This window comes from Echinops telfairi, unplaced genomic scaffold, assembly GCF_000313985.2.
Source record: "Echinops telfairi isolate 266 unplaced genomic scaffold, ASM31398v2 ScPeMD7_41;HRSCAF=154, whole genome shotgun sequence".
Classification (NCBI taxonomy): Eukaryota; Metazoa; Chordata; class Mammalia; order Afrosoricida; family Tenrecidae; genus Echinops; species Echinops telfairi.
Genome location: NW_022103939.1, coordinates 954,679 through 969,164, shown reverse-complemented (window position 1 = coordinate 969,164; position 14,486 = coordinate 954,679). Strand labels below are relative to the sequence as shown.

The 14,486-nt window shown below is 40.2% G+C and overlaps 1 protein-coding gene across 1 annotated transcript; it reads right to left on the bottom strand.

The window, feature by feature from the left end:
- Positions 1-244: 244 nt before the first annotated feature.
- Positions 245-1,189, bottom strand: LOC101643686 (olfactory receptor 56A1). The gene has a single exon (XM_004717116.1). It carries the CDS (start codon positions 1,187-1,189, stop codon positions 245-247), a length of 945 nt encoding a protein of 314 aa, XP_004717173.1.
- Between the last annotated feature and the right edge of the window lie 13,297 nt (positions 1,190-14,486).

The window sequence follows — 14,486 nt, the reverse complement described above, 5'->3', positions numbered from 1 at the left end:
TGTTGTGCTGATTGAATTGCTTAAATAGAATGGCATGGTCTTGGTGCATTACTCCGGAAATCTGGGTTTCTTCCTCTTGCCTACTTCCACCTGAACTAGGCAAGGAGAGTGAGGAAGAAATCTGGGTCACTTATGAACTCTCTGAGTTTAAACACCAGTCACGTCCCATGCTGCCTCCTACCTCACTGTGTAGGCAAAAAATCATTGCAGAGAAAAGAAGGATTAGTAAGCTGTTGAAACGTATTCATATCCCTCTGTGCAGCAATTTCTGAATGCCTTGCTTTATCTCTTTGGTTCGAACGCCGTATACAATAGGGTTTAAGGCAGGAGGGATGAGATGATGAAGGACATTCAGCAGGATGAGGATGTCCATGGGAACCCTCTTTCTGGCCACATTTGTCAGTACCACGACCAGCAGGATGGTGCTGAAGAACAGGATCAGGATGAAGTGAGAGCCACATGTGCTCAGAGCCTTGACGGCAGCCCCCTCAGCCTTGAATCTTAGGACAGCTCTCAGAATGAAGGTGTAGGAGAGAAATATGAGGATAAAGTCAGAGCCCAGCAAGGTCCAGCCAGCTACAAACTGGTAGATTCTGTTAAGGGTGAAGTTGTCACAGGAGAGCCTGGATACAGACAGGTTGGCACAGATGCAGTTCTCAATGATGTTTTTCCCACAATAATGGAGTCGGGCAGTGAGGATAGGAATAGGTGCAGTGAGGAGAGCATTTCGTGCCACAATAAAAACACTAGCCTTGGCCACAAATTGGGTAGTGATGATGGATGGGTACCTCAATGGGTGGCAGATGGCAACATAGCGGTCATAGGCCATGACCATAAATGTGCAGGATTCCATGGGGAGAAAACTATTCATGATGAACATCTGGAGGAAGCAGGCAGAGAAGCTTATGGACCTGCGGTCAAACCAGAAGATGGCCAGGACCTTAGGGATGACAGTGAGACAGAGTACAATGTCCAGCATGGAGAGTAAGCTAAGCAAGTAGTACATGGGCTCGTGCAGGGAGGCATCCAGACGAATGGTGATCAGGAGGGTGGTGTTGGCGCCCATGGCCAGGAGGAAAAGGAGGCTGAGAGGCAGGGACAGCCAGTGCTGCCAACTCTGGTAGTTAGGGAAGCAGATGAGGAGGAATTCCGAGACTGGAGTAGCAGAGTAGTTCCTGGGTAATGCCATGGAATGCATCTGGAGTTGAGAATGCTTCAGTTGACTATTTGTATAGGCATATAAGAGAGATACATTTTTAAAGTTGCTTTAAAAAAATCTTTCATTCACACTTCAGGAAGATAATGTTCTGTAGGAGATCCTACTTAAATTAGGTAAACTTTAATCAATTTACAAAAACTAGAGTAATGAAACTTGACCTCTATGCTGGGGAGGGAGGGGTGGAGGGGTGTGCTGTGAATCAGTGGAAAAAATGATAAAGAGAAGAAGTTAAAAAATCACATTATATCTTTAAAATCCGCATGAAATTAGACTAAAATTGTACTTACATTTAAAAAAAATTAAACCCCTAAAAATATAAAGGAGATGGGCTAAGAGTACAACTTAACTTTTAGAATTACCAAGTATATAATAGCTACCACCACTCTAGCAGTTTGTTGTACTGTGGTGGCTTACATGCTCCTTTGATGCTTGAAACTATACCACCAGTATTTTAAATACCAGCAAGGATGCCCATGGAGAACAGCTTCCAGAAGAACGTCTAGACCAGTGAGTCTAGGGAAAAGAAAGAAGCCATCCACTTCTGATTAATCAGTGACAATTCGATCAATAGCATCAGAACACTGTCTGATATGGTGCCAAAAGATGAGCTGTTTGTACTGAAAGGTATTCAAGACACAACTGGGGAAGAGCTAGCGCCTCAAAGTAGAATCCGATTTCATGACATAGATCATCAGCTCCTATGACCTTCATTTGCTGATTGATGTGCAGACTCAAAATGAGAATTGTCAATAAACACCCATTAATAATTGGAACATAGAATGCATGAAGTATGAATCTAGGAAAATTGGAAGATGTCAAAAATGAACAAGAACACATAAAGATCAATATCCTAGGCATTAGTGAACTGGGCTAGATTGATATTGGTCTTTTTGTATCAGATAATCACATGGTCTACTATGTGGGATTGACAAATTGAACAGGAATTGTATCAAATCTATCTTTCAAAAAATTTTCAAGACCTATGCCGAAGTACAATACAACCAGTCATAAAATCTTTATTTCCAAGGAAGACTAGCTAATACAACTGTACCACTAATGCCAAAGATGAGGAAATTAAATTTTTTTGCCTACTTTCACAGTCTGGAATTTATCAAACATGCATTTAAGATGCATTGACAATCACTGCAAGATTTCAGTTGGCAATCTTGAATTGGCAGCAGAGAAAATGGATTAAAGGCTGGAAAAAAATGGCTTTGGTGAGTGAACTGACTGGAGATCTCATGACAGAATGTTGACAGACCAATGACTTCATTGCAAAATGCACAGTCACTATACCGTGGACCTCACTGGATGGAACACAAAGAAATCAAATCAACTACCTCTGTGAAAAGAGAAGATGGAAAAGCACAATATCAACAGTCAGAACAAGGACAGGGACCAGCTGTGAAATAAACCATATGCAAGTCCAAGTTAAATCTGAAGAAAATTGAAACAAGTCCTTGAGAGTGAAATATAGTCTTGACTATAGTCCACCTGAATGTATTGGAGACCATCTGAAGAAGAGCTTTGGGGTGTTGGACAATAATGACCATAGACCAGCAAGTTGCTAGATGACAACCAGGACATCATGCATGAAGAAAGCAAAAGGTCGTTTTGAAAACAGAAAAGACCTCAAAGACCAAAGCAGATGTCAGAAGAGACTCTCAAACTGACTTTTGAACATACGATAATAGCTAAAGCAAATGGAAGAAATGACGATTTAAAATAGCTGAAAAGAAAATTTCAAAGAGTGACTTGAGAGCATAATAAAGTTGTATAATGAAATGTCCAAAGACGTGTAGTTAAAAAATAAATTAAAAACGAAATAACACTCTTAGGTTTCTACAATTCGAGTTTCTGTTTGCAGTTTCGGCATTTTTCCACTGTGTACACAGTTTAAAGATAATGGAGGAGAATTGTACATAGATAATTTAATTAATTAGGCAAAAATAAATGAGTGCAAGGTCATATATCATGACTCCTTCATTTTCCAACTTCATCTCATAGTCCTCTCTCACTTGCTTCCTGAGCTCCTGTCACACTGTCTTTCTTTCAGATATTCAAATACAGCGTGAACTTCCTGCTTCCATGTTTCTTGGAATGTTGTGTATCCTATGCCCTCATATATCATCCCCTTACCTTCCACTCATTCGTTAAATCTCAGTTCACTTACATTTGTGAACCCCTTCCAAACTAGGTCAGAGTTCCCTATGTTATGTCCTCATAAAATCATATCTCTCTCAGTGTGTAGTTATAAATGTGTGATAACTCATTTAAATACTCCCCCTGTTCACCACCAATTTGTGTGTTGAGAGGAAGGACCATGCTTACCAATTGGCACAGTGCCTGGGAGGAGGTGGAGCCCAGCAATATTTGTAGAATCAATCCATTATCAGGTTTGGGAACAGAGTGATAGAGGGACACCAAAGAAAACTTCCTCACTCCTAGTAACTGAGGAGAAAAGGGAACGCTTCTTAAAGCCGATAACATTTTGGTTACATACCAATAAATGTATGGAACTTATCCACACAGGGAAAACTTTGGATGGTGTTATTTCAGACATGAAAAATTATTATAAGAAAACATAGAGGTAAATCTGAGAGAAACTTGGGAGGGAAAGTTTATGACTATTTAACGTGACTGGAGTCAAGAGATTGAGGGTGGAAGGGTGGGAAATGAATTTGTGAAAGGAAGAAAATAATCCAGAGCATGAAGAACATTTTCTAGAATAAGAATTTTTAAATTCATCCTCCATGTAAGGCATAGAGGCATTTTCTATTATGAGAAATATGAATAAATGTATAGTATATGACTATCACTCTGGAAGTAATGTTGCGGAAGAATGGAAGTTGCAATGGTCCAGATTAAGTAATGATTACTATATGAATAAAATTGAAGCAACAAAGATGGTAAGAAGAGGCATATGCAGTGAAAAGATAGAATTTAGTGACAGATTAGTTACAAAAAACGGAAAAGTGATAAACTCAGAATTACACCCATTTTGGCAAGATGGAGCAGGAAATGGAATTTGAACACATCAGTAGAATCACCAAGATGGGAAGCACAGGCACCTTAGTAAGTTTCATATGCAATGAGATGTGCCGAGTCTGAGGTATTTGCAATCTCTACATCCCTAGTTATCCTGTTGGAAATGAAGGCTTTAACCCAATTAGAAAGGCCATAACTTTAAGATGTAAATTTACAAAGCGTCAGCTTACTGTATATAGAATAAGAAGGTGTAGGGTTGATATTGAAACCCTGGGAAAACACCAATGTTTACAGGATGGAAAAAGAAAATAAAAGACAGCCATCAATGGGGGCACTGTAAAAGTATCAAGAATATCGGAGGAATGTGATATATAATAAAAACTAGGGGAAATTCGCCAGCTTGTCAGTTAAACAGATGTTCAGTAACATGAACACAAAGGAATGTCCACTAAATTTGAAATAAGGCTGTCATTTGTGACCTGGACAAGAGCAGTTTGTTGGCCTCATAACTATAGAAACCTGAATGTAAGGAGTTGAGAAGTTAGTAAGGATGCAGAGATAGGAAGGCTTTACTAGGAAGCTAATGTACTTCATTTAAAACTTTTAAGTAAATAAAAAACTGGGAGAGGAATGAGAGATTTTGTAGCATGATTTATGGCTAAGAAAAGACTAAAGATACAGAAGATAATAGAAATAAGGATGCAATTTCTATTGTTATTAGAATATTCGCTATGATCTTTACTACCTATCTTTGGGATTTCTCTATAGCCCTCCATCCTTCTGTGAAATACCCAAAGACACATAAAGCATACTTTTCCATCTATGTACATATAATTCCTTAGTAAGCACATCCTAGTCATTCTTCCTAACCAGGTCCAGCACAGCCCGTATGCCATCCCTTGACCCTGAAACTTACATAAGATGCAAAAAGATGAGCCCTTTGAAATGGGTCAGTTGTAGTGAAAACCATGCTGGGACTCTGAATGAATTTTGAATGCTTTATGGGCTGTATTATCTCCTTACTCCTCTCCTACCTCCCTTTTTAGAGGCAGATGGGGAAAAGGTATCTTGGGAAGCAGAAACTTGAGGGATGGAGAGCCGAGTCATTTGGGAGCCCTGGTCTTATGATGCGCCTACAGGAAGGGAGTTAAGATGTGAGGAATGGAGTGGCTTGAAACTAAATATGGAGCTCTGAAACTCAGAAGACGGATCTTGTATACAAATCTGTTACCCAAACCTGGATGAAAACAGGGAAGGAAGCTATAAAGCAACCTTCTTTATAATAATAACTGCAACATTTTGAGTGCTTCCTGAATAATTACTTACATTCTTTATAAAATTTTCCAATTTAATTATCTCCTGTATATATGAAAGAGGTGCTCTTTGGATTAGGGGCTATTATCCCTAATGTGTAAGTAAGACTCAGAGAGATGAAGCTTTTCACAAGTTGCATTCACACACATCTATCTGATCCAGGGTCTGTGCTCTAAATCACTCTTAATTACTGTCTCCCTCATGTTAATGAATGTGGCTGTAGGTGTGTATATCCTTTAAAAGAATCCTAGCAAATGAGCTCAACAAGCTTTTAAAATATTTTCAACTAAATTTTTTCTCTCAAAGAATTGCGTGCAAGATAATGTCAATATAAGGATATCTGCCAATGTAATTTAGCCACATTACGCTGTAGATAATATCATGTGAGTAAAATGGTTTCAAATCAGATGTCAATTTGAATCCCAGATCTGCTATTTTCTATTTGTGTGACTCATCTGTTACTAATACTGATTACCTACAATGTTCTGCATACAGTGTTATTCACTTATAAAGTGGTAAATAAGACAAACACTGTTCCTACCCTTACCAAAATTTCCTTCTAATTATGCAGTCATTAAATGAAGATGTTTTTGTCATCATTGAATGCTGTTGAGTCTATTCTGCAACAGAGTAGAACTGCCTCAGAGAGGTATCCTGCCTGTAATCTTTCTGGAAGAAGTTTACCAGGTCCTTCTCCTACAGAGCCATGAGGTGTGTTAAATTCACCTGCGTTTGGTTAGCAGCCAAGCGCTTAATTTCTCAGCTATATTGTTAAACAAGGAAGCAAAGGGTAAAAATAGTGCATACAATGCTACATAAAATAATTGTATAATTCCATGCAAACAATTTTTTATTCATAGTATAACTATAAAATATTGTTATATCATAATATAAGTAATGAATGCATAGATATATAAGTACAAATAAATGTATAAGTACACTTATTCCTCACTTATCAACATGGTTAATGTGTTAGACCTGGTTTACTAGAGAAATAAATCCAGAGACACTCTGAGAAAGCATTTTATTTCAAAGAATAATTATATATTAAGAAAACATCCCAGCCCAGTCCAGATCAAACCTACAAGTCCAAGAATAGTCCATAAATCTTTCTGATATTAGCCCATAAGTTCAATAATAATCCATAAATCCTTCGTCAGACTCCTGTACACATGCAATGATGAAAAATGCAGGAAGATCACAGGTCAGTGGATCCACTGGAAGCTTCTCCTTGCTGGCTTGGGTCTCCACATGACTCCTCTAGCTCTCTGAGTGTGACTCCTCCACAGGAAGGTGAAGCAGAGGAATCCTCATGAGAAGGCCATGACCACAAGGAGGCATCATCAGGCTGTGAGCTGATTGACAGGCTAGACTCTACCCCTTCCCTCTTAATACCCTCAAGGTGACACAAGATTATTTAACTACCACAGTTAGATTCCAAGAAATAAAATTATGTGAAAATGGAAGATGACCACATCAGACCACAAAATGTAAAATGACTGCTGCTGGCCCACCAAGCCTTGAGGACAATATTCCTGCTCAGAGCAGCCAATCCACAGAGAAAACCATATGGCCAGCCCCACTATGAAACACAACATCCCTCACTGACCCATAACCCTACAGGGGACAACACTGGAGACACAGTGTAGGAATTGCACCGGATCAGATCCCACCACACCGAGGCAAACCACTAAGGGCATGCAACAGTACAGCAAGGGGAACAGAGCAACAAAGTCCCCAGGGAATACCAAAAATAGACTTTGGGGCCATCAGACTCGACCAGAAAACATTCCTAAAGGCCTAAACAGTGCTTGAACTAATTACAGGTTTTTCTTTTTTGTTGTTGGGGGTGTTTTTTGCTTTGTTTTGTTTTTGTCATTGGCTTTTTGTTGTGGTTGTTATTTTGTTTTGTTTTGTTGCTTTCTTTTTCTCTGTCTTGTTTTTGTGCATGTTATTATCTCTGCAGGTCTGTCTAAATAAGAAAGACTGGTTGAACAATCTGGAGGAGAAAACAACTGGACCAATAATTCCGGGGGGAACATGAGAGAGGGGGATGTGAGGGAAAGGAAGTAATGTTAACAAACTCAGGGACAAGGGAACAACAAGTGATCCAAATCGGTGGTGAGGCGGGTGTAGGAGGCCTGGTAGGGTGTGATCAAGAGTAATGTAACTGAGAGGAATTACTGAAACCCAAATGAAAGCTGAGCGTGATAGTGGGACAAGAGGAAAGTAAAAGGAAATAGAGGAAAGAACTAGGAGGCAAAGGGCATGTATAGAGGTCTAAATAAAGGCATGTATATATGTAAATATATTTATATATGAGGATGGTGAAATAGATCTATGTGCATATATTTATAGGTTTAGTATTAAGGTAGCAGATGGACATTGGGCCTCTACTCAAATACTCCCTCAATGCAAGAATATTTTGCTCTATTAAACTGGCATTCCATGATGCTCAAATTCCCCAAATGATATCTGAAGACAAAGCAGGTGCATAAGCAAATGTGGTGAAGAAAGCTGATGGAGCCCAGCTATCAAAGGTTATAGTGTCTAGAGTCTTAAAGACTTGAAGTTAACAAGCGGATATCTAGCTCAGAAGCAACAAAGCCCACATGGAAAAAGCACAGCAGCCTGTGTGATCATGAAGTGTCAAAGGGATCAGGGATCAGGCATGAAAGAACAAAAAAAATCATACCATTGTGTGCTCACCTTCCCGACACGATTGCTGAAGACAAAGCAGGTGCATAAGCAAAAGTGATGAAGAAAGCTGATGGTGCCCGGCTATCAAAAGATATAGCATCTGGAATCGTAAAGGCTTGCAGGTAAACAAGTGGCCATCTAACTCAGAAGCAACAAAGCCCACATGGAAGAAGCACACCAGCCTGTGTGATCATGAGGTGTTGAAGGGATCAGGTGCCAGGCATCATAGAACAAAAAATTAAATCATTGTGAATGAGGGGGAGTGTAGATTGGGGATTCAAGACTCATCTGTAGGCAACTGGACATCTCCTTACGGAGGGTCGTGGGGTGGAAACGAGCCAGTCAGGGGGCAGTATAGCAATGATGAAACACAACTTTCTTAAATGCTTCCTTCCCCCAGGCCCTAACATGATCCCAATTCTACCTTACATATCTGTCTAGACCAGAGGATGTACACTGGTACAGATAGGAACTGGAAACACAGGGAATCCAGGGCGGATGATCCCTTCAGGACCAGTTGTGAGAGTGACGATCCTGGGAGGGTAGAGGGAGGGTGGAGGGAGGGCAGAGGGAGGGTGGGGTTAAAAGGGGGAACCAATTACAAGGATCTACATATAACCTCCTCCCTGGGGGATGAACAACACAAAAGTGGGTGAAGAGAGACATCAGACAGTGTAAGATATGACAAAATAATAATAATAATTTATAAATTATCAAGAGTTCATGAGGGAGGGGGAGTGGGAGGGAGAGGGAGCAGGAGGGAGGGGAGAAAAAATTAGCTGACACTAAGGGCTCAAGTAGAAAGCAAATGTTTTGAGAATGATGATGGCAACAAATGTACAAATGTGCTTGACACAATCGATATATGTATGGATTGTGATGTGTTGTACGAGCCCCCAATAAAATGATTAAATAGAAAAATTTTTTAAAGAAAGAAACTCCCAACCAAAAAAAAAAACGCACTGGTCCAGATGGCTTCACAGGAGAATTCTACCAAGCACTCAGCGAAGCGCTGATACCATTTCTGCACAAACTCTTCCAGAACATAGCAAATCCCCAAAGTTATTCTATGAAGCCAGCACAACGGTGATACCAAAACCTGGCAAAGACTCCACAATGATAGAGAATCAAAGAACGATATCGCTCATAAAATATAGATGCAAAAATTCTCAACAAAATGCTGGCCAATAGAATCCAACAGCATATAAAAAAATAATACATCGTGACCAAATAGGATTTATGCAAGGGATGCAGGGATGGTTCAAAATTCAAAATAAGTAATATAATCCACTGTGTCAACAAGAAAAAGGGAAAAAACAATATGATCATATCAATAGATGCATAAAAAGCATTTGATAACATCCAACACCCATTCCTAATACAGACACTCAAGAAGATAGGATTAGAAGGGAAAATCCTCAATACAACAAAAGCCATATATGAAAAACCAATAGCTAATATTACACTCAATGGCAAAAAGCTGAAAACATTTCTACTGAATATGGGAACCCAACATGGATGTCCCATATCCCCACTTCTAGTCAACCTTGTGCTGGAAGTTCTAGCCAATGCCATAAGACAAGGGTGAGATATCAAGGGTGTGCAATTGGGTAAAGAAGAAGTGAAACTTGCGCTTTTTACAGATGATATCATCTTATATATTGAGGATCCTACGGGGTCAAAATAGGATTGCTGAAAACAATAGAGGAGTTTAGTAGAGTTTGAAAGATACAATATGAACAAGAAAAAATCGATTGGATTCCTATACCAGCAACAGAACCTGAGAAAAGGATATCAAGGAGTCAGTACCATTCACAATAGCCTCGCAAACGCTGAAGTACCTAGGAGTAAACCTCAACCCGTCTCCTCATCCCCTGTCACCAAAAGAAAGACCTGTACTGGAAACTACAGACCATTGCTACAAGAAACCACAGGGATCTACCCAAAAGGAAGAATAGCCCATGTTCATTGATTGAAAGACTCAATATTGTGGAAATGTCAATACTGTATAAAGCAATCTACAAATTCAATGCAATCCCATCTAAATTCCAGCGTCATTCTTCAAGAAATGGAAAACCTAATTACCAACTTCATATGGGAAAGGAAGAAGCCCTAGATAGACAAAGAACTCCTCAAGAAGAAAAAACAAAGTAGGTGTCCTTGCAGTACCTGACCTCAAACCTACTATACAGCCACATTGTCAAAACAGACTGAAACTGGTATAATGATAGATACTCAGACCAATGAATCAATCCAGATAACCCACAAATAAAAACATCTGCATACAGACAATAGATTTTTCTACAAAGGGCCAGAGAAAACATTAAATGGGAAGCAGATGCCCTCTTCAAATAGTGGTGTTGAAAAGGTGGATATCCACATGCAGAAGAATGAAACAAGACCCATATCTCACTCCATACACAAAAATAAGCCCAAGGTGGGCTTATTTAACCCCGAAGCTATCAGGATCATCAGTGAGGAAATTGGGAGCAAACTAGGAGCCCTAGTTCAGGGAATAGAGGGGAAGACAATTAACAAAGGAAACATACTCGGTGGCAGATAAAATAGATGTATGGGGCCGATTAAAACTACAACGCTTGTGTACATTGAAAAGCTGTTTTAAAAGAGAGCCCACAGACTGGGAAAATACATGTATGAATGACATAACAGACAAAGGACTATTTACTATGATCTACAGAATTTTACAAGCTTACAACAAGCAGCAAAACAGGCACAAACTCAGGCTTGTTAGGAACCAGACAACCTTGCAAAGAGCTGGACCAGTGCCAATGAACCACACATCACCCACTCCAGGTATGTATAGTGTAGGTCACTTGGCCAGAAGGCACCTCACAACAGCTGGGATCAAATGGACAGGAGACTGGTGTGTGTGTGTGTGTGTGTGTGTGTGTGTGTGTGTGTGTTTGCTTTCTACTGAGTGGTAGCCATGTGGATGTGTGTGTGTGTGTGTGTGTGTGTTTGCTTTCTACTGAGTGGTAGCCATGTGGATCTGGGGAGATATGGCCCTGCACAGTGAGGCAGCCCTGTCAGGTGAGGCTTCCTGATGGGAGGGGCAGTGCAGGAGAGGGAAGAGGGAATAGTCAATTTTGGGTGAACATAGTTGCATGTCTGTTGGGAGGAGAGGAGGGAAGGCTGACCACCAGGTGGGGGGAGGAGACACTGAGCATGCCCTTGGCATCATTAGGGAGGGAGGATCATTAGTGACTTGCAGGAGAAAAAAAACTGACCTGTGACTTCTGGGGGTAAACTGGGAACCCAGCAGGGTATCACAGAACACTGAGGCACTGAATCCTGACCTTCAGGGTATGTATACATCGTGCTCCAGAGGCTCCAGCAGTGAGACCCCAAATAGAAATTCCACGGGAGGAACTGGGCTTTACCCAAGACACACTTGTAACTGAAGAATGTAAGTCAGAAAACACATGGTGTCTGAGGATGAAGACAGCTGTACCAAGGGTGGTGTATTGTTGGTCAGCAAACAAACAAGGTCTTGGTACATCAACACCCAGCATGCTGTAATAAGACACGTATTATCCCGGCAACCCTGTGAGACCCATTCTGTTAGAGTCTGCTTATGCTCCTTTACATTAAAGTGCATGTCAGAGGTGCATCACCATCGGGGTTCATCCTGTATTATGTGTCTTATTATTTTTTGGAAAATGAAGCCCAGGGATGTTGAGCCTACAGGGAAAGAAAATATATCAAGGGTTTAGATGAAGGAAGTTATAGAGGGTGGGGGAGATGATGTCAAGAAGTCCAGGAAGGAAAAGTGTGTTTTGGAAAACATATACGAGTATGCAAGAAATTGTACAATTAGGCTTGACATGATTGAATTGGCTCGCAAACTATAGCAAATTAATTAAACACAAAATCAATAAATAAAATAAAGGCATAGATCCAGGAATAGGTTGGGGGCTAGCACTAAATCCTAGCCCAAACGTAAGAACTATCAGTTCTTACATCATGACCCAGCTCAATACTCACCTTCATTAAATGATTACTGAAGATAAGGGGCTACAGCAAAGTTTAGTGAAGAAGCCAGATGGTGCCGGCTATCAATTGAAATAGTGCCTGGGGTCTTAAAGGCTTGTACACAAACAAGCAGCTGTCTAAGCAAATAGTCAATAAGTCCACACGGAAGAAGCACACAAACTTGTGTGATCCAAGGATGACAATAACACAACTCGAATATGGTGAGAAGAGCATCAGAACAAAAATGATGAACACCTAATTTGTGGAGGGCTATGGGGGAGAGTGAGAGCTCAAAACCCATCTGCAGTGTATCTGGTCAGACTGAGCCACTGGCAGATCCACTCTAGCCTCAGGCAAGAGTCTCCATCAGCCTTACTGCTAGAAAGAATCCACTGTAATCCTGATTATGCTGGATCAAACTGGACATGGGCTGCTTGACCACCCTACAGATGCACCCAGAATTTGTTCTGGGTGCGAGTATTCCTTACTGGTTCCCTGACAGACATTTCTTCCCTAGATTTTTTATTATTGTTCGAGGTCTTTTCCTTCTTATGCATTATTAGTATTTTCATCTGTATGCTATCTATTATGTTTACATTGATCACCTTAACACAATTTTGTTTTTTATTGTTTTCAGTTGGGTCTCCAAGCTGTGATGCACAGGAGGAGTGGATACATAATAACAGTTAAAAGGGCATATAGGGAACACAAGGGTGGGGAGGAGGAGAAAGGGAAGTGTGTTAGCCTGGGTAGACTAGAGAAACAAATTCATTGACACTCATATACAGTATATGTATAAGAGAGAGCTTCATATAAAGAGTAATTGTATATTAAGAAAACATCCCAGCCCAGTCCAGATCAAGTCCTAAATCTGATATTAGCCCATATGTCTGATACTAATGTATAAATTCCTCTTCAGACTCATGCAACATATGCAATGATGCTGAATACAGCAAAATCATAGGCCAGTGGGTGGAAAGTCTTGTGGATCCAGTGGTGGTAGAAGCATCTCAGCATTGGTGTGGGTCCTCACATGGCTCCTCCAGCTCCAGGGCTCTGGCTCTAACAGCATAGCCCTATGTGGCTTGTCAACAGGAATGTCCCCCAGGGAGAGAGAGTGTGTGTCCTGCCTCCAGTGAGCTATTTAGCTCCTTAGTGCCTTCAAAGGATACCATCAAGTTCCACCTTTTCACTCTTAATAGTCTCAAATTGGCAACAGATCATATAACTACCACAGGAGGGAAAGGGGATTTTAGAAGTAACTATTGAAGACCTGGGGTGGGGGGTGTCAGTAGAACAGATTGTCATTGCATAAATCATCTTAAAGGCAAGTTAACTAAGTGGAGGGCCTCTAAAATTGGTATGGGACTAATTGTACAATTCTCCATGATATAACTGAAGAATTGAATTAAATGATAAATTGAATTAAATGCAAGATACTTAACAATAAAACTGTTGGAAAAGAAATATAAAGTTGTTTATAAATGTTGCCCTGGACAACTTACATGAGCCTAAGGTCATTGAAATACATAACTCAGTCTGAATCGTAATTGACTTGATGGCAGTGAGTTTGGTTTTTTTGTTTGGATTGGTTTATTTAGCTTTCTGCGATAAGAACAGCTTCTATTCATCCTCCTAACCTACACGATGTGTCATGAAAATTAAAAGAATAACATTCAGCTTAAGTAACATAAAATTATTTATTAGGAGCAAAAGTTACAAGAAAGGAAAAAGTGGAAACATTAGCCACTCACTCAATTATTCTAACAATATGGAATCTCAATACAGAATACTCTCATCACCTGAGCAGTCTACCACAGGTAGCAGAAACCTGAATTGTAGTACTGTGGAAAAGTGTGCCTTTTTAGGAACAGAAAAGAGATGAGGTAGGTCCTGAGACCACGTTCAACAAACCGGATATAATCCATCAGAAATTACAGTTCTCTTGAAAACATGAACCCAATCCCTAATGTTTGTATCCTCCTACCACATAATTTAGAAACAGAAGCTAATTTTCTAATTGGCATAAATATTTTTACATTTCTTAATAAGACAATGTTTGGCAGCTCTAGAATATAGTGCATTTTAGAGTTCTTAGCAGTGATGGTGTTGGGTGCCTTCAAGTCATTTCCACTTCCTAATGACCCTCTGTGCATCAGAATGAAACCCTGCCCGGTCTTGAGCCATTCGCACCTGCTCCTGTGTTTGAACACGTTGTCGCTGCCCTGATGGCAGTCCACCTCCTTGAGGAGCTTCATCTTTTTTTTTTTTT